The following is a 20,723-nucleotide window of genomic DNA, read 5'->3' as shown; positions in this document are numbered from 1 at the left end:
AAGGAGTCTTGGACTTTCAGATGCTGTGACCAGAGCCAGAGGAGCTGGCTATTTTCTTTTGCTTTGCAGGTTTGCAATATTAGAGCACTGCTTAATTAATTTGCAGTCCTGGAACAATTCTGCTGTTTCCAGTACTCTGAACAAGCAGAGGAAAAAAAACATCCTCCTCTTGAAGTTCAGTTCAAGCAAAGCTGTGTTCTTCATAGTCAAAGTGTAAGCTGCCTGTTAAATGCAGGTTGCTAATGTTGGATAGTAAATGCTGTTTCTTCAGTTTCAGAGAAGAGTGAAGTTAAATAATAACTTAGTGGACCAGCAGATAAGTTTGTGGCTGATAGTACTACCCCTCCCCCAGTTGCATACTCTGCATTCCTTCAGAACAAATGTTCACTTGTTGCTATAGTGTCTAAGATCAGCAGTCAGGAGGGGTGGGTGGGTGTGTGTCTTGAAGGCCTGTGAGCATTTAAAATGTAAAATCAACCCTTATGTGCAGTCCGGATATTTTTGTTGACTTAAATAATTAGCATATCGTTCTTCAGGAAAATTCTGAACTGTTTATAAGAGAGCACAGGCATTTTCTGGTTTTGTTGCTTTTGAAGTGCAAAAAATGTAATACAAGGAAAAACTCCATTGTTTCTCCTTTTTGCATTTCTGATGTACAAAAGACTCTCAAAACACTTAAAGAGCCTTAGCTAGTTTGTTAATTAGAATTACCTTCCCTTTCCATCACAGCAGCTAGACTAATGAAACTGAAATTACAAGATGAGCAAAATGAAAGGTGAGAGGTGAGGAAGAGGATGAATAGTCAGATTTTCTTTTTTGAATGTAAATGTAAAGTTAGGACTTTCAGCAACAAAAATTCTTCTAAATTAGTTTGCAGCTTAAGAAACAGGGGAAGACTTGAACACAAAAACAAGGATCTCTCAAAGAACTCTGCCCCAACACCTGAAGGATAAGATTTGGTCCATATCCAGTGTGAAGTCTTCTGTTCTTCACAGCAATTCCTGTGTACATGTAGGAGCTTTTGTGTTTGAAAACAAAACAAAAAACCCGTGTCCTAAATTGTTTGCCTGTTCTTGGCAAAATGTATTATATTTATCTACAAAAATATTTAATTTTCTCATTTCATTGATGCATCAATTTATCAAAGTTGCAACATAAAACAAGAACATCAAGTAATTTTTGTATGCCTAACAGCAGAGAGTTAGGAGTTGTGACTGTCATCTTAATGATCTTGACTTAATAAAAATGTCATAGACTAAATCATTCCACCAGTTTCATTGGGAGTGTTTGTTCTTCCTACTTATATAGCTAGGTCACAAAACTGAAGCTGACTTGTTTCTTAATTCCAAGCAAGTGTTCATCTAATCTAGAAGTTGCAGTGGTTTAGTTATGTTGGATCTAACGTCTCGTTAATGGATTGGAGTTAGAACTGCATGGTAGAGTAGGAGATTTTTGGAGAATGTCAACTTAAGATGAAGGTTGGCTTATCAAGCTTACCTCTTCAGAGTTGTGTTCTGTGTCATGAGTAAACTGCTTCAGATATTTGAGCAAGTCCAGTTATTGCTTAAATCTGAAGTGATAATGAAAGCCCTGTTATTGTTTAAATTTCAAATGGCAATGAAAATATATCTAATGCAGGGAGCAGTGAAAAGCTTTTAAAGGAATTTACAAGACTTATTTCTGGGGTTAAGGCACTTAGTTATGTAGTCCTTTTGCTTGCGAAGCAGCATTTAAAATGGCTCCAGTTGCTTTGATCTAGAATGATGATCAGAGAATGAATGCTGGGACTTTGGTCTCAGTTTCTTGCATGCCTGTATGTGAAATAACATAGAGACTTTTTTATTTTTTAATGTAAATGGGTATTGGAGAATGTATGGGAGAAATAAAGCTTAAGGTTCAAATGCTGATGACTTCAGCAGTTCAAAGAGCTATTGTAATAATACAGTATGTTCCCATTTTTAAATGTGTTGATTCTCTGTACTGTGTTTAAATTGGGTTCAGGGCCCACAGGTGGGTGTTGCAGCAGTTCATTACATTTTTAAAAGTTCTGTTAGTACTACTTGCCTATGAGACACAGAATGACCATGGTGTTCTGTATGTTGCTATGCATACTGTGAATGCTAAAGGCTCTTCTTTTGGGAAGAATAAAGTGTTTCTTCTAACTTGTGTAACAATCCTTTTCTAGTTTTAGGAATCTGCAAGATGTGGAAGGCCTGGTGAGGAAGTTTCAGCTAAGATGCATTGAAAATAATGTTGTCTTTGATCAAAATGGATTGCAGGATTGTAGATCAATAATTTGCAGGAAGTATATTTGTACAGTGGAGTTAAAGCACAAGTGTGTTCTCTCTTTCACCCCGTGCCCTTTCAGCAAGAGGTTTTGACATCTTTAGGATCTGGGGCCAAATTTCAGTTTTGTAGCACAGGATTTCCAAAGGGTGCTCCTCTTTGAGCACTGTATTGAAATTTTTCCAGTTTATGCAGGTGAGATCAGTTTAGGGCTCTGCATTGTGAACAAATTTAACATCTCAGCTGATGTTCTACTTTTGGACCACAACATATTCTTAGCTCTATTTGTAAGATCAGATGTTGGTGAAATAGTTATGGACAGGGAATCCCTGAAGCATTAGCTTAGGCTGCTCAATGTTCACTAATTCCTATTGCTGTTTTAGCGTTGATAGTGATATGAATGAATTCTTTAGTAGGATGCTTAAGTTATTTTATGGTTTTGGGTTTTTTCTGGGCATTTTTTTCATTCATTGTTTGTATATAGGTTATATAAGGTACTTTGTTCTAGATGCTATCACAACTATGGAACTAAAAAGTCTGTCCATACATTCTTAAATGCAACAAGTGGAAAAAAATGTTTACTGGAATCACTAAAGTGATATAGTGCAGAGAAATAGAACAGTACTGTCAACAAAATGGCCTATGGTCTCAGTGCACAAGTAGGTTAACTACTGCCAGCAGAAGAGCAGTTGAAGGAGGCAGCTTTTTGGAGGGATAGTCCTATATGTTTTGTGCTTCATTTGGTAAGTTGCAAACTGTTTATCTCAAAGCTTAGTAGCTTACATGACTTGTGATAGTTGAGTGAAGACAGTTTGTGAAGGGCCTTTGAAAGTAACTGTGACAAATAGCTTATGCCAGTGGTGAAGAAAGGAAAACTAACAGTAGGATTAAGATCGTAGAGTGATCAAATTAGATGTTCTCTGGTATTCATGTATAAGCCCTTGTGTTAAGAACAAGTGAACATATTCAGCCAAGAATGGAGAACTCTTTCTAGCTGTAGCTGGCTTTGGCTGATGACTAGACATGAGATTTTAGAGAAGGTGGCTGAGAACTTAGTTTAGAAAGAAAGCAATAGGTCTGGAGTGTATAAATACATTGGATTCTTCATAATGAGAGAAGCTTGTTATACAGCATCAAATGCTGCATGCCATTGGATAAAAAATTAAATGCGTGGGCTACTGCTCAAATATGTAGTTGACCAAGTACTGCCTGTTTCTATTATAGTTTTCACATTCTGTAGCTTTTACCGGCCTGCGTGTCCTTTTTTTTTTTTTTTTTAATTTAGCACTGACTAGCTGGAATGACAACTTCAGCAGTTCTAGGGAAAAATAACTGTAAATAAAACAAACATAAAAAGATAAAGCAAACAGATTCTGTGGCTTGGCTTTTTCACCTTTCTGTTGCAAGGTATTTGTGAAGAAATACTACTCAACCAAAAATGTGTAGTGAGCTGTGCAGTGGGTTACTGTTGTCTTTTAGGGTATGCAAGTACCAGTGTGATATCAGTTACTGCTATAATGACAGTGTTGTAGTGTTTTCTCTTCATATAAAATCGTTAAAGATGTTTTGGTGTGAAATACCAATACCAAAATGTTATATTGCAGAGAGAGTTGACTGTACCTGAATGTAGGAAGTGGGAAGATCTTGGAAGTATTTCCTCTTGAGTATTCACATGGCTCATTGCTCTGTGTCACCTGTGCAAGTTATATAGTCAGGCTTTACTCTCTTGGGTGGTTGTTTCAGCAGGACTTCAGTGCTGGAACTTCAAATAATTAATATTTTATGTTTTATATAATTAATCTTTTATGTTGACCAGTTTTCTAAACAACTAATGGTACTGGCTGCTGCTTTACGGATTTGAATCCCACTTAAAATCTAAGTTGATTTTGCATAACTGTTTTCTTTTAATTAGCAAAACAGAAATGGAATACTGTCTCATCCTATAGCAGACCATAATTGTATTTAAAACATCCTTTAAAAGAAATTCACAAAATAATGCCCCTCTTGTTTAATACCATATAATCTCATAATCCTGGTTTTGCGTGGCCTTTTGAAAACTAGGTGGGCTGACAGCAATAAAATAGCTTCTTTACTCAGTCAGTGACTTAGGGTAAAAGTGGGAGGAGCAGCCATGTAGAACAAATAGTATTTTAGACTAAAAGTAAAATGAGGTAGAGGTTAAGTATTTTTTTATAATCTCTTGATGTGGGTTAGCAGAGGTTAAATTTATTTTCTTTTGAATGAATAAACCAAAACTTTCATACTATCCCTTCTGTGTGCCAGTTTGATATGGTACCATCAACTTTCTGGGGATAGTCTTTACTTTTCCAACTTGTTCTTTTTTCAGAAATTTGTGCTGTGAAAGTTGAGCAAGTATTACTTCATATGTTTTCAGAACTTGAACCAATATGCAAGGAACATAGTTGCTTAAAGCATAAAAGTTTTCTCATTTTAACAGTGTCTTCCATTGTCAGCTGTTCAGTCCAAGGTCTACTTCAGTAAGTTTTAGTGAAATGCCCTTGAATAAGAAATACGTAGCATACTACTAAAAGTATATTTGCTAATCCTGATGGATATGACTTCCTGGTGAAATGTGACTGATCAGGCTTATTGCAAATGTATTCATCATACGTCCACTTCACAATTTACAACTCTAACTTAAAATGTGTTCTGAAAGTGCTGAAGCATTATCTTCACCTAGTTTTATTCTTGAACTCCTGGAAGACTCAGGGAAATTATATGAACAGTGACTAAAATGGCCACCTAGTGTGTTCACTCTCATTTGTCAGAAACAGGTAAATAAGGAAACTCCAGCAATTTTCATTACTGGTTTCTGGTCTTTAAATTTTGGGTTAATAAAAGATTAATGTATTCTAAAGATTAAACTGCATGGCTGAACACATCTAGGTTAGTTGACTGGAATCTCAAGGCTAGTAGAATACAAAAGTTGAAGGAATGTAGCGTACAGCATATTGAAATAGATTAATGAAAAGCTGCATTGTGGTAGGTTTTTTCTGAAAGGCTTCCCCACATACACAAATGGAGAGTTCATCTATGAATTTAAATGCAAAATGAATGTGAAGTAACAACTGTTCTGCTGATGTCAGTTGGCAAACCAACATAATGAAAATATTTAACTGCTTTCAGTGTGAGCAGAATGGTAAGATTTTGATTATTCTGATACATTTTGTATGTACACCATCTATTTTTTTGACTTTTTGAAGAGATTTTTTTAAGACATCTTGATTTTTATAACTTCAATTTATGAAAACTATTCTGGTCTTGGTTTGATGCATTTACATAGGCAAGAAGGACTTCTTACATAACCTTTGACTCTTCAGAAGTACAGAATTGGTCCATAATTAAAATGGGGTGGGAATGTTAGCCCAGTTTAAAACCCACCACAGTTTAAGGTCACATCACAGGCTAGTCAGCATGTTTAATGGTTGAATCTAAATGGATAGGCTGATTATTTTGGCCAATCCCTGATAGCAAATGACAAATCTGAAAGGGCTGTTTGGGTGTTTGAGGTATACAACAAAAGCTCATCATGCTAGAAATCTTACCTGGAAAGCTAGACTAACGGGGGATAGTTTTATGTTTTATTCAAGAGCAATTTTTCTGCAGAAATTGCGAGCCTGTACTTTCACCCTGTTTATTTCAAAAAGTCAAGAGAAAACTTCTACCCTTAAAATATCAAAAAACTGTTAAATACCAGGTGCTTTTTAATTTTAACATAAATTTATACATCCTAATTTTAAGATCAAATTTAGTAGTTTATCAGTAAATAGGCAACTGACTTGCCAAAGGTTAAATCCTTTCTTGTATTATTAAAACACTATCTGTATATAATAAATGGAATCAAACATTGCTACTTACCGTATACGGTATTCAATAAGTTATTGGCAGGAAATTTTCGTGCATTCTCACTGAAGTGGATCTGTGTATTATTATTTTCAAAAAACCCTCCCAAACTTCAATGCTTTTATGCCAAATGTAGGGGTTTGGGTTACTATTTTTACGCCTTTCTTTTCCTCATTCCTGATCAAACTTCACATGTCCTTAGATTTTCTTCATTGAAATAATTGCTTAACTGTTTATTTTCCATAAATTGTCACTTTTGCTGCAATATAATGTGATTAAAACATTGGTTGCAGTGGATTCTGGAGTACATGTTGCCAAAGACTGTATGAATTTGGTGTAGTGTCTTTTAATGATGCCATGACAACAAGGGTTGCCATGATACTGATTAACAAAAAAGCTAGGAGTGGCTATCTTGCTATTTTGAAAGCTTCAAGTACAATGTTTCTTGACATAGGGATGGGTAGATAACTTCTAATTCTGCATCATAACACAGAGTTGAAATGAGATGACTCCACTAGTGCCTTCGGCAGCTTCCGGCCTTGTTAGAGATTTTACAAGGATAAATCCTTCCAGAAACTCTCTGAGTTTTTGTTTTTCAGGGAATTAAAATGTTTCATTCCTTACATCTGCAGGATGTTTATACAGCCAAATAAAGGAAGAAATATGATAGCTAAGACTGCTGTTTTCTCATCACTCCTGAACTGTGGCCACCAACAAATAGCTATACTACCGTTAAGAGAAAAAAGTTTTGTTCATTTTATATCTGTACAATTGATGAAAATCACATCTAGCCCATATGTTTATTGCCTTCCAAAAGCTTCCTTGAGACTAGACTAGACAGCGGTGACATAGGTCAACTTTACTATGGTCAAACTAAAGGGTAAAACTTGCTTTCACTGTGTGTTTTATTAGTTCTTGTGTTTTGAGTGTGATAGTGACATCTGTCAAATCAGACAAATACAGCAGGCTGTTAATCATGTTAGAATGGGGCTGATAGGGGGAGGAGGGCAAAAATAGAATGGTGGGTTAATCTAGGACTGTTTCCCAAACTGCAGATGTAGGTATTAGGTGATTTCCACACAGTTCATTGTTGTATGATTGTTTTGCCTACTCTGTGATGCTCACTGGGAAGTCTCATAGTCTGGATCAGGTTCAGAACTGAGTGCTGACAGTTTCCTAGTACACAATACAGACTTTGATGAAGATGTGATTTTAGTTTAAAGTTGTTTTCCTTTGGATCAGCTTCATTCCAATGCTGACTTTTTTTTTTTTTTTTCCCCTGACCTAGGTGGCATAACTACTGATATCATGTAATCCTTCTGTGTAACATAATGGAAACAGGATGTAATTTACCTTAATGTCAAAAGAGTTGGTTAGTAAATAAGAGTTGACAGTCTTTTAGCCAAGATACTGGTCTTGCAGATTGAAATGTTGGTTATCAAATTTATTTCTTCTGGATCCTTCCAAGGTTGAAAGCAATGAGGAGCTGACTGCATTACATAAGGTGAAACTTTAATAAAAAGTTATGGATCCAGATATTCAGATATTGGGGAAATTGCTTCCCAGTTTGTGTGCTTGTTCTTGCCACCACCCTGCAAGACTGTTCTGTCTGGCTTCTCCCTTTCTTCTGAAGGAGATCGGGATTTATACAGATCTGAAGTGGTACTTAAAACCAGAATTGAGGCTCCTGTATTTCAGTGGAAGTAAAAGGGAGGCTGCAGTACATACTGCTCAGCTGATCCCAGGAAAGCAGCAATTTACAAAGGGAGTTCTCAAAATGGGGACTTAGACCTAGCGAGGGTGATGGTTAGTTTCTGCCACTAGCTGTGGCCCAGTGGCTTTGTACACAGCTGGCATTTAAGTGTTCTCATCTAGTTGTGTTTGTTCCTCTTTTTAAACTGGTGGTACCATCCATAGAGTGAGTGAGTTCATGGTAGACATTTATCAAAGACAAGGCATTCAATCATCTTCATGAGGGCAGATGGAGAAACTATTTGTGCAAAAGTGCAAGTTACCTTGTTTATAGTAAGATTTTCACAAGTGAGGTGAGTTTATATATATTCCCCCCACAGTCAAAAGAGAGGTCTATGTATATAAACTTGTGGCTGTAGAGAGTATGCATGGCAGGTTGTTTCATTGCTGATAGTATCTTTCACTGTGTAATATTCTTGAAAGCTATTGAATACATGAAGTAAATCATCACATCTTTCTACTTGTAAAAAGCTTCTTATGGAAAGCAGGGGCTTATTAGATGGGGTGAACTAGAATACTTGCTTTGAAAGTCTCATATGTAATCTGACTTCAAGAATTTTTCATGGATGTGTTACTTTTTACTTGGTTTATCTAGATCAATACCCTATCTTTCCTATCCTGTGACCAGCTTCAGTTCTAAACAAACTTTTAGCCACAGCAAAACAATAGTTGTGTTAGTGGTCCCCCTTCTCTTATGACTGGTGGAAATTGGGTAGTAGAGGGAGAGTCTGCTGCTGTCAGAAAGCGTTAATGTTCTAGATGGAGAAGCGGTAAGCAGGATGGTGCATGCATTTTCTGTATGGATCTGAACATCAATGTAGGATATGCAAGGGCTGTGGAGAGGAAAAACTGAATGTTAGTCTATATATAAACTTGTCCTAACAAACATTTGTTGAAATAAACAGCTACAGAAATGGTTGGGCCAACAATAAATCAGGTCAGACAAAAGAATACCAGCCAACTGACACAGCAGTGCCTTTCCCGACTGCATGTATTGTGACCAGCCCTGACTTGGCAGGGAGGGTGACTGGCGCCGACAAGCCTGATGAGCGAATTTTATTTTGTTTTGCATGAAAGAATCCATAGCTGTAAGACCATTATTGCTTGCTAATATTTACTAAACAAAGGCTTTCTGTTGAGAAATACCTAAACTTTGAAAATACGTAGTTTATGCTGATTTTATATTAAAGATGGATGAGTGATTATAGAATGTGGTGACCGAAACCATCGAGGAGTGGGATGCTAATGACAACAGTGTACTACTGAAATGGCTTGACTAATATTGATATGCTTCCCAGCTGCTTTGTCATATCATTCTTGTGCAGTAGATTTGAATACATGCTTTTTCACCCTATTCTTCTTTCTCCACTTCTCCTACAGAGTATGCTTTCATGTGGTTACCTTTACATTTTGGGAGAGCTTGTTTTCAGCTAATGTAAATGACAGTTTAAACTCCAGTGAAAGAAGATTCACAGATAGGCTACTAAGCTCTCCAAGACAATTTTGTTTTTCCAGTTTTAAGAGCTTTTTTTTTTTTTTTTCTTTTGGAGGGGTAGAGGGCTGACTGATTCTTCCAGGAGATTCCAGGAAACTGTAGTCACCTAAGCAAACATCTGAACTCATGTGCCCAGAGAGGTCCTCTGTGCTGCAGGATCACTGGCAGTTGCAGTCCTTTGGTCCCAAGTACTAACTAGTCTTCTGTAGTACTGTAATTTGTGTTGTTAAGCTTAAGAGAGGTTTTTAAAACTGTTGTAGCATCCATTGGTGGAGGCATTTCCTGCTTGACTTCATGTAGATAAATGAATGTGTGCAGTGAGACAAGGGACAGAAGAAAAACTGAAAGTAAATATTAATTTTTATTACTGCTTAAGTTAGATTAAATTGCTGCAGGAACTTGTTGGAGACACATTTCCTCATGCATTCTTTTCGCTGAAGCAGTATTTGCTCTACCGTTGTTTTGGTCTCCTAGCCATTTTTAGACTCCTTAGTATTAAAACTGTGTTTCTGTTAATCTGGCATATTTAGATTGGTGTAGTATCTGGGGTTCATAAACTTGTCCTGAACAGGAAATCTCTGGTTTAGTGTCTGTTTGGTGAGTAGCAGTCGCTGAATGGAGTGTAGTTGTGGTTCCTGATGACTTCTGCCCCCACTCCTCTCCAAACACTACTGTCATAGACAGGTTGTCTTCTGGAGGCACAGAAACAATGTTTCAGATATTTTGTAAACAAATAATACAGTGATGGAATACAAAGAAATCTCACTTGGGTGTAGCCAGACCTTTGCTTTTGAGAGTACAAATAACTAACCTTATGCTTGAATGCATTATTTTAGTGATAGTGTTCTCCTGGATGGTATGATAAACATCTAATTCAACTCAGCAGTTGTTTTCAGCTTGTATTTCCCTTTGAAGCTTGCTGCTTCTGTTGCAGAGTTGAAGAGGCTTGTCCCCCTTAAGTTGGGTTTTTTTCTCTCTCTTTCTCTCCTTCCCCTCCCCCTTATTTTGCTTTTTTCCCCCAACTCAGTTGGTCTGGTAAGATGTTATCAAATCTTAATACTAAGAAACTGCATTTTGGCATCAGGTATGCTTTAATTAGTCTTCTGTATGTTTTTTTGGGGTTTTTTTTGCCTTGACCTAACCTGTAAGGAACCTCAAGAGGCTGTTATATCCAGTAATGGCAAGCCTGTAGTGGGTCACACTGAACTCCCCAGCATAATTCATGCAGTTTGTCATATGCCTGTGATGCACTCCTTCCTGAGGACTCCCAAACTGGGAGTAATCTGTATATTGGTTTGGCTACTTTCCTGCCTTGTTTCCCCTCCCCTACTTGTTAGGGGTCTAAAAGTCTACCCACCATATCACCAGAAGGACCTGGTTATGGGGTATGTGCGTGGGTTTTCCTGACCACATGATTAGGAACTCTTTTGTCTCCAGCCACAAGTGGATGGATGTGCATCAGGGGACAGGGACACCTTCATCTTGGCTAGGCAAGAGTTGTGGTTCTGGTCAAATTGTGCAGACCATCTCTAGTCAGTTGATCATAATATTCATGCCCTTCCTGTGAGGACTGCATATATTCTGGTTAGACAGAGACAGTTGATGTGGAAGGTTTGTGTCCTATAGCCTTCAAATGCCTCCATAAAAGCCTATCTGTCCCAGTCCTGCCAATATAAATCATTATTCCCAATGAAGGATTGTGGAATATTTGTCTGCCTCTGGAGGATTGTAAGAAGAGGTGAGACATGGTCTTCATGGACTACCTCCTCTATAACTATTTCAAAACTTAAGTCTGCACACTAGACATGTTTCTTAATGAACTAATCAAAATTACCTTTATCTAATATCCTATTTCCTGAAAAGAACACATTATTATAAATTTCAGATATATTTGTCTGATTCACTTTGGGTTTGTGGGCATCAATACAGCTCTGCTGTCTTTCCTTTTCCCCATTGCCTTTGCCTGGAGCTGGCCAGTACTCCCAACAGCATTTATTCTTGCACTGATGGAGTACAATTGAGGCTTTGATGCATTAAAGCCCAAAGGGACAATTAAAATTATCTGGTTTCATTTTGACAGCTATAGAATTTCTCCAAGTGTTAGAAAGTGACAGTGGCCATGCTGGCTTAACTGAAGCTGTGTCTAACTCAGTGTCTGAGCTCCAATGACTGCCAAAAGTGAATAGCTAGATAAAAGTAAAAATGCTAAGTTGGACATATCCTCTGAACCCTGTCTGCTTAGGGGAGTTCTTGAGCTGTTGCAGGTTACATTGTTTGTTTTAGTACAATGCTTAGTAGTTCAGTAGACTAAGGAGTGGATTAGTTGAGTGAGAAGTTGTGGAGGCAGGTTCAGAAGGTGAATTCAAAGACATTAGGTCTGTAAGCAGTTACTGAAGTGCATAGGAACAACTGTGTGGTAGCAGTTGTGGGTGCTGGGGGACTGGACTGCAGAAAGCAGCCAGTCTCTTCCAGTCTTCTAAGCAGTATTGCCCACTTCTGTGTAAGACACAGGCTAGCTGGACCCATGGCCTGACCTGGTAAAGCATTATTGTCTCATTAGTAACCCACAGGGATACTTAGAAGAACTTGTCCAGTCTCTCCTTGTTTCCATGTAAACTTCTTGTGCCACTGCTGTGTTTTGGCAAGAAATTCCCCAGGTCTCTGAAGAATCACCCTTTTCTGGTTTTGAATCTGGTTCCTGCTTGCTCTGTTTAATCATCTTAGGTGCGTTATATTTAACTGAAAGCCATTGGTAAGTGATTGATTCTACCCGCTATTTTCATGCCTTCCATGATTTTCTAATATTCTTCCATATCCCCTGTAAATCATCTCTTATCCAAGGTCCCAGCTTCCACTGTTGTTGCTTGCATGGAAACTGCTTCAAGCCCAGATTGCTTTCTCCATTAAGTTCCAAGCTTTGAGCTATAAAATGCCTTTACATCAATGTGTGTTTGTCATAAACTACCTCTGCAACTAGCGTGTATGTACTGAATCATAGCCACGTTTAGTACCAGCCTCTTGATTTTTTTTTTGCCTTTGCTGTGTTCGAGTCCTCAGTAAAAAACCATTATGTATACATGTAAATGAAGATAAAGCCACAACTATGTTTCTTTAATAAATTACATAGAGCTTTCTTAATTTACTGCTGTGTAAGATGGGTTTTCCTAGACTTGTGTGTGTCCTGTTACAGACAGAGCTTCCTACTCCTCTCCAGCAGGAAAGAACGCACAAAGTGCCCGTGAATGGTTGATACAGCTTTTGCCTTAGTCTGTTTCCTGAGCCAAGGTTTTACCTTTGACCATATATAAGCTACTGTGAGTTGAAAAAAATCTGTTGATGTTTGACATCTAGGGAATAAAGCTTGAAGCACAGTGGTCCTTTGTATCAAGTGCAAAAGCAAGCCTCCTATGGCATGTAATTTGTATGTAGGCCCCCACCTGACAGTAGTGATATACTGTACTGATGTGTCATGTTGTACTTCATTGACTCCTTAGAAAAATTTAGGTGCTTCTAGCCTAAACATAATGTCTTGTAGCCAGAACAAAATGACTTATATTTGAAACTGTTCTCTGAGTAACACTGGATCAATTTGCACTGTACTGTAATTGTCTGTATTGACCTGTTTGTTATCATGGCCACAGACAACACAGAATTGCCATTCCTTTTTGCTCAGTGGGGAAGTGAGTCAGCTTGTATTAGATCCTCTTTTTCTTTTTCATAAGCTAGACTTTCCTGAATTTGAAAGCTTTTTACCACAACTTGCAACGCAGCACTCTAGTGCATGTGAAACTTTAATTCCGTGCACCAGCACCTCTTCTGTAACAGAACGGAAGAGATTGTGGTTTAACCTGTGCCATGTATGCAACAAGACCTATTTTTTTCTTAAAAAATCAGGTGGAGGGGGGCAAGATTTAGGATTGCATAGCAAGAGGCATATGCTGTAGAAACCATTGCCCTGTATGTGTGCTTGTTTGAGAATTTTTCTGATTAGGCCTAATTCACAAAATAATTTAGGTGTTCAACTTCTTTATTAGGACTGACATGCTGAAAGACAGACCTGTGTAGATCTAGGCTTATATATTAGAGAAGCTTAAGATCGGACTGACACTTGAGTTAAAAGCTAGCCAACATTTGCCAAAAATCTTTGTGGTGTTGAATTTGTATCAGGTGAAGAAATATCCAATGAGCAATCCAAATCTGCTTTTGTGATACTCTTTTTTGAATATATGTAATTATCAAAATGGTAGTTGATGAAATGGTATGATAAACAGAAGATGATTTAATTCAGAAGCCCTAGGGTATTGGGGTAGAGTCCTTTTTATTTTTTTTTTTTTAAAGCATACTTGCTTGACTTTTGGGGAGAAATGAGTTTATATGTAAACAGCATACAACATTGCAAGTAAACTGTTGGCAAATGTTAGTATAACTTTATTTTTTAACAATTTATTTGTTCTAAGCAGGCCCAGCATCCATATAATGTAGACTTCAGTGCAGTTGAATACCATCAGAGTGGTTTGTAGTGTGATTGGGTATTAATTCACTGTTTCTCCTTTTAGTTGTCTTTTACAGTCTTCTTCCTGTAATACAGTTGTTCCTTTTACTTTTTTCAGAAAATCAAGATGGCCTGCATCAGGTAGTACATGAACGCCTGGGGGAGTTGCTACGTGTTTTAAAAGCAGTGATAAATAAACACCAGACTCTAAACTCAGTTGATATTCTTAGTGCTGCAGGAACAGTTATTGCAAAAGTAAAAGGTAAGGAATTATTACCTTTCATATTCTTGAAAAATTGTAATTACTGACTTGATTGACTCTGGCTTTGAGTTATAGATAGGATTCTATGTATACAGAAGAAACAGGGTTTTTTTTTAAGAGTAATACCTTAACACTTGTTTAAAAATACCTTCTCTAAGCGAAAACTAATATTAAATAGCTTGTTCTCCTGCTGATCTTATAAAATCCTGCTCATAGGAAGCTAGCTGCAAACCCACACTGAATTCCAAAAGCACAAGCCTTTGATCTTGAGCTTTTCTTTACCCATGTATCGCAGAATAATAAATTTCGCATTTATCCACTTAGAGATTTGCCAAAAATCTTTGCTCAGTTCTATGAATTTGTAGGGATAGTGTTGTATTTATATCAAATGAAGAAATACCTGAATGAGCAATCCAAATCTGAATGGCCTAACAGTTATAAATTCCACAAACAGATCATAAGCATGGTAAAGGTGTCAACAGCAACAAAAAAAACCCCTTGCAGACATACACTTTTTATTGCTGGCCTTTGCTGCTGCAGTTCTGTGTGTGTCAGACAAATGCAAATGGTGAAGCACACAATTTCTCCAGCCCCATAAACCATAGCTGTTTCTTCTCTGTGTAACCTTTGACTGCTACTGCTACTGCTAATGCTACTGCTTTGACCCTACTCTGGAATAAGTCCAGTATATTTCTGTGATATGGAGAATGCTTTGAGTAGGGATAAATCTCCACCTCTTGCTTCTGTTAAATCATGTGGAATATCTCCCTTCAGAGACATATAATTTAGTTTTTCTCCTTGTTCTAGGGTTTTTCCCCTTGCTTCCTAATTATCTTAGTATGTCTGAACATACAGTGCTGATTGAGTAAAGTAGTAATATCAGTTAAAATGCTAATGTGTTTAGCTGCCTGATTCCTGTATCTTGGATTCTTCCAGGCTTCTTATGGATTTTTCCTATCGATATATAGTTTTGCGAGTTTGATCTTGGCAGGTACTAGCAGCCCACTTTGTATTTTCTTCCTGCTACATGTGGAGTTTCCTATAGATCTGTCCCTTGTGTTTGAAATGATCACAGGATTATGACTGCAATTTCTGAACTTGCTTTAGAGAATTGTACCTAACTGTAGAAATGCAGAGGGTATCCCTGAGAGGTTGCCGTTTGTCTTGTTGATCTTGGGAAGGGTTAAGTACACATGTACAATGGTAATCAGATATTTACATGTGAGAACAGGTTAAATGTTTACTGAATGTAATTCTACATCCACCTTAGACAAGCTGTTTCCATGCTTAAGTGTTACGGTAAGATTACTGTGTGTCTTCCACTGCCCCCTAATTTCAGTGGACACAGGACCATGTTCAACTGCTTGCTTTAATTTAAGAAATGGTGAGGAGAACGGACTTAAAGTATGCAAATAAATCAAATTACATCAACCCTTGCTAAATCATGTTTTCAAAAACTATTGCAATAATATCTATTCTCTCTGGACTACATAGTCTATTGAGGTTGTTCTTGATATGCAGTGCCCCAGTGCAGATTGGTCACTGTCTATAATGTCCAAGTTTACCATTACAGAATAAAGCGGTAGAATTACTGTCCTTGTCTCACATGGTAACATTGTTGACTGATTCCATAATTATTTTGGCCTTTTTGTCAATTTTAGTATTTGATTTAAAGTCCATGATAAGTCCAAGGTCATTTCCTGTAGTTCTAGTGCCGAACCAGTTTTCCATATCTAGATTTTTGTACTCTCCCTCCTACCCTTCTACTTCTGAAGTGGAGAATTAAGCATTTCGTTGAATTACATAATCCATTCCTCCAGAGTACTTGCAGCGTTCTGAATTTGAGGCCATACATATTTTTTTCTCGATGCACACTGTTCCATCATACTGTTTCAGTAACACTGAACCTTGGGCAGATGCATTGATGTTTCATACATTTTCTTACATGTATCTGTTCCTGCCTGGTTTGAGTAGCTCTTCTTTGAATAGTTATTTTAGGATTTGTTCACTTCTTTTGATAGTGAGCAGAAGAAATAACTTTAGTACTAAGACTTTTTTTTGGCAATACAGATATTCATAAATACTTTTTAGGTTTTTTCCCCCCTAAACAGATTTTAGTTCATATAATTAATATGTTTGCACTTGAAATAAACTAACTACTAAGATTGTATTGTAGAGTTCGCTCACTGTTAATACATTGAGTTTATGAGGAACTACAGTCTTGGAAGGATTGCATTATTTTCTAGGTGGAAAGAAAAACCACTGCTAGGAAAGCACTGTGCATATTGTATAATTACAGAATGTTGAAAGTAACTCTATTCTTTATTGTTGTAAGAATGCCATTTGAAACAAAAGCAGTACAGTCATGTCTTCCAGTTTTCTGTCAAATGTGTTCAAGTGGGTCAAATTGTAAGACCATACTTTAGGTACATATGAAAAGTCTGTGTTCAGCCATAGCTCACTTGAACTGCCTTAAATATCATCTTGTATGATGAGATACCTCTGAATAAAAAAAGGCATGAAAGGAGTTGATTTTGTTATGGTAACAATCTTTGTCCTTGAGCTGAAACTGAGCTCAAGTTTTGACTGATTTTTTTTTTTTTTTTTTTTCCCCCTTCTTGGTTACATTACTCTGTGAATAATTTTCTTATTGGCAATGGTTTAACAGTACTGAAAATCTAGCTTTAGGACTCCTGCTACAGGATCCAAAGTACAGTGATGATACGGTGCACAGTGCTGATCTGATACAAAGATCTTCCAGCTTGAATAAATAGACAAAAAGGGTTTTCAGATGGAATAAAAGATTATGGCATGCAACTTCTGTTCATAGCATTCTTACCAATTTCTCATTGAGTTATTAATCTGTCTCATAAGCAGCATACGCTCTGGACCTAGAATGGAGAGGCTGGCATAAACTGTCTGGTTGTTCTTAGGCTAAAGCAAACACAAACTTGCTCTGTGGCAAGCCATTGTTCTTGTGATCCACTGTGGTGTGACCTGGCCTTGTGGAGTTCCCAAGTTAATTACAAGGAAAAGGAGCTCCAGATCACACTAAAGAAGGTGGTCTCAGTCAGTTCTGCCTCAATATTTGTACCCTTTCATACAAATAAGTGCTTTCACATGAAGAATTTAGTAAGGTCTGTCAGTGTTTGCTCAGCCGTGTATTGTATTCCTCATGTGTCTGGAGATGGAAACCAGGAGTTACTGGGCTGCAGCTCTTTCTGACTGGTACTTCGGTCCTAATTCTCTGAGAGCAGCAAAACCTTTGCTGTATGAAAACGGCCTGCCTCTGCCCAGCATAACCTGTGGTAAATGTGAAGTCAGTTTGTCTTTAGCACCTGTTCAGTGTTTACAGCTGGTTTTTGTGTGAGAATCATACTGCTTTGTATTTGTATTAAAACTGAAATGTGTGACTGCTGGAACTGAGGAAGCTGAAGTAAAAATACAGCATGTTGTGGTGAATTGTAAGCATATCAGGCCTCAAGTTTGCTTACAGGGGCCTGTCAGTAACACATGCATCCGCAGGTTTTCAGCTGTGGTTATTTCATTAGAAGTAATGTAACTTTTGAATAAACAGGAAGGTACAAGAATGTGAGGAGCTGGTAGGACAGAACCAGTATCCTTTTTCCTCTGTCTTCCCAGGCAGTGTTAATGTGACATTATGAAAGAAGTTCATCTGACTCATCTGTTTCTTGTCATCGGAGGACAGAACTATAAAAAGATGTGGAAGTACTCTGTATCTGTAGTCAGATTTATGACTAGGAAGAAGATTAACCTGGCATGGAAAACTTCTGATATTTAGGAGAGAATGAAATAGAAACAAGCTGGAATTTACATGATTTTTTTTTTTTTTTTTTAATTTTACTCCCTCCCCCACCATCAGAAATAGAAGTGTAATTGGTTTAGGTTCTAGAAAGACCTTTTTGAACTTTGCATTAACACCAGGGTTTCTAATCTAGTCTGTATTTGGAACTTCATATAAGGGGAAATGGTTATTTTAACAAATGACTGCCTTTGCTCTTAATGAAATCAGTTACAATAACTTTGGAACTGGACTGTCAGTGACTCTGGCTTGTGAAGTACTCTTGTAAGTATGACAAGTTGCACTGCAATTTAAACGTAATGTCCAGTGCAGACAGACCATCCCCTTTAAATTACTGCAAGCGGGAATATTTTGAACGCTAGCAAAAATTAGAGAGCTTGTGCCCCTCCTTTAAGCCTCTCGGCCATTTCTCAGATCCTTCAGTGGGAATGATATGAATGTGCTTGTAGTTCTGCTTTGGATGTCTAATGCTTTTGCACAGACTGAAGGAAAAACTAGTGATAGCATATTATCTTAATCTTGCTACAGAGAATGATGTTTGGCAGAACAGATAATGTCAGACTTATCATTTTAGACTGAGGTTGCAGGAAAATGGGGGAGGGAGGAAACTTGCCTTCTCAGGTTATATCTTGGATATGACATGGTTCACTGAGCCTCTTTGCTTGGACTCTGCTACTTGTACATACTTACTTGAGTGCTTCATGAAGAGTGTCTTTTAAATGACACCTCACTTGATCTGGAAGAATTGAGACTTACTGAAGCGTCCTGCCTGGAACCTGTTTAGACTCCTGTTTCTGGAAATCATTTCCCAGTCTGGCACACCATCATACTCATGGTTGTTATTTTCTCAGTTTCTTTAAATAGTTGATGGCCTGATCCCATGCTGAATTCAAGTTTATGCTGTTCTTTTGCGCTAAATTGCACCTTTTGACTTAACTGAATCACTAGAATGAACACAGATTCCTGGTAAAGCTGAAATTTGCACTTGTCTTGTAGAAGTTCCCTTTTTAGGTATGTTTTTTTCTAATAGTTCTGCATCATTAAATATCTCTAGCAAGGTAAAGTCATTTCAATTTTGTTGGTGCATCTGTGATGTAAATTCAGACTAAAATTTATTCTGGAGGGAGTAGGAAACAGTTCCTCAAACTTGTCTTGTTGGCATCCAGCTTAAGTTGGGGAGGCTGCCAAACTTGATAGTAAGTACAGGCTGGTGAAATTATATGGCACAGAGAACTAAAAGTAGAACAGTGGGGCCTGGACAGCCTGCTGTTCCTCTCTAGCTGTGAAATGCCAAGAATACTCTCCTTCTACTTCTTTCCAGTCTGCGTACTAGTGCTCTTTACTCAGGATCCTCCCCCTGGATTTTACACATGTTTTTAAAGATGAGAGATAATGAGAAGTATTACAACTCTTCGTTTTGGGAGAGGGAGGGTTTTTTGGTCTTGGGGTTTTTTTTGTTTGGGCTATGGTTTTGTTTTTGAAATAGTTCTGAAAGCTTCTTGAAAGCACTGTTGGGAGTTTAAGGACAGAAAATTGGTTGCAAAGACATTTAGTTCCAACAAGTCAGCCAGTTGCTTACTGCGTAAAAGTCAGCTAGTAAAGTATGGATTGAAGATGTATTTCTGTCTAAGGAAGAGATGGTGGTATTACTGTATCCGTCTATTAGGTATGAGACAATTGACCTGCAAAGAGAAATTCTGCAAGCTGGTGTAGTTTAGACTTGTCCAGGCTCTGTAGACAGCTGGCAAGGTAGCTTTGCTGCTGCCAGTCCTGTACGTGTCTGTGGGGGAGAGGGAAAGAGCAAGCGAGCAAGCTCCTGCAGACTCTGGCATGGCTGTGTCCCCGGATTTCCTGGGCTGTGCTGCCTTGATTTTGACTGGCAGGGGACAAGAGAGCATCGCAGAAGCTTGTGTGCTGTGCAGTGGTTGCTGTGAGCTGGCTAAGCATCATCTTTTAAGGGCCCTGGTTGCACTCTGGTCTTGACAGATAACGGCCTCTTCATAGTTTCAGAAGCATTGTTCAAATGTCCTCAGGCGTTGCTTCAGCTCCTGGGATTCTGGCTTCCAAAACTTCCATGGCTGTTGTTGGTTCGCCAGCCTGCTCTGTGCTTGGTTAAGAAAGCTTTTGATGGCATGACCCAAGAGTTGAAATTTGCAGTGTCTTGCAGCATTTTGATGAGGTGGTCAAACCTACCTCAGTTTGAAGACAGCTTTGCTAGCTTTGGAAATATAGATCCACTTTAATGCAAGCTAGGCTTGCATTTCAGGTGCTGGATTCCCCATTTTTAATGTATTGTTATCATATGATTTTTTTAAAAGTTCATTATGTGCCATCTGAACTCTTACTTAGAAGTGTTGTTAAGTTGTATACTGGCTTTGAAATCTGTAGAACTATAGATAGATAGCTGTCATTTCCAGACATGGAAAGATTACTATAGTTCATTGTTGTCAGTAGCTATTGTGTGCAGTCAGGATGTCCTGGGGAAGGAGCGTGCATGGTTTAAAGTTGATGTTAAGTACATCAGCATTCCAGTCGTAGTAAGCTATAAGAAAGCTGTTTGTATTCCACTGAATTATAAGACCTTAGACTAACCTTTTTTGGGCGAAGTGGTAATTTTGAAAAATTCAAGATTGGTTATTCCATCTGTGATGGATCCTGAAAAGAAAGGATTTCTCTGGTATATAAAGTGTAAAGCTTAAAAAAACTCTTCCTGGAACAGGAAGGCAGAGTGAAACAGACGGCATTTCTT

General features: G+C 37.9%; 1 protein-coding gene across 3 annotated transcripts in view; it reads left to right on the top strand.

Annotated features, from left to right (window-relative positions):
* ARHGAP29 (Rho GTPase activating protein 29) overlaps positions 1–20,723 on the top strand; it is a 53,393-nt gene that overhangs the window by 10,677 nt on the left and 21,993 nt on the right. For all 3 annotated transcript variants that reach the window (XM_074832539.1, XM_074832538.1, XM_074832537.1), the window contains exon 3: positions 14,008–14,151. In XM_074832539.1, coding sequence (XP_074688640.1) covers positions 14,008–14,151 — 144 coding nt within the window. The remainder of the gene's footprint in view (positions 1–14,007; positions 14,152–20,723) is intronic.

Source organism: Strix aluco, chromosome 8, assembly GCF_031877795.1.
Source record: "Strix aluco isolate bStrAlu1 chromosome 8, bStrAlu1.hap1, whole genome shotgun sequence".
Classification (NCBI taxonomy): domain Eukaryota; kingdom Metazoa; phylum Chordata; class Aves; order Strigiformes; family Strigidae; genus Strix; species Strix aluco.
The sequence above is the reverse complement of the archived record's forward strand: the minus strand, read 5'-3'. Positions and strand labels throughout refer to the sequence as shown.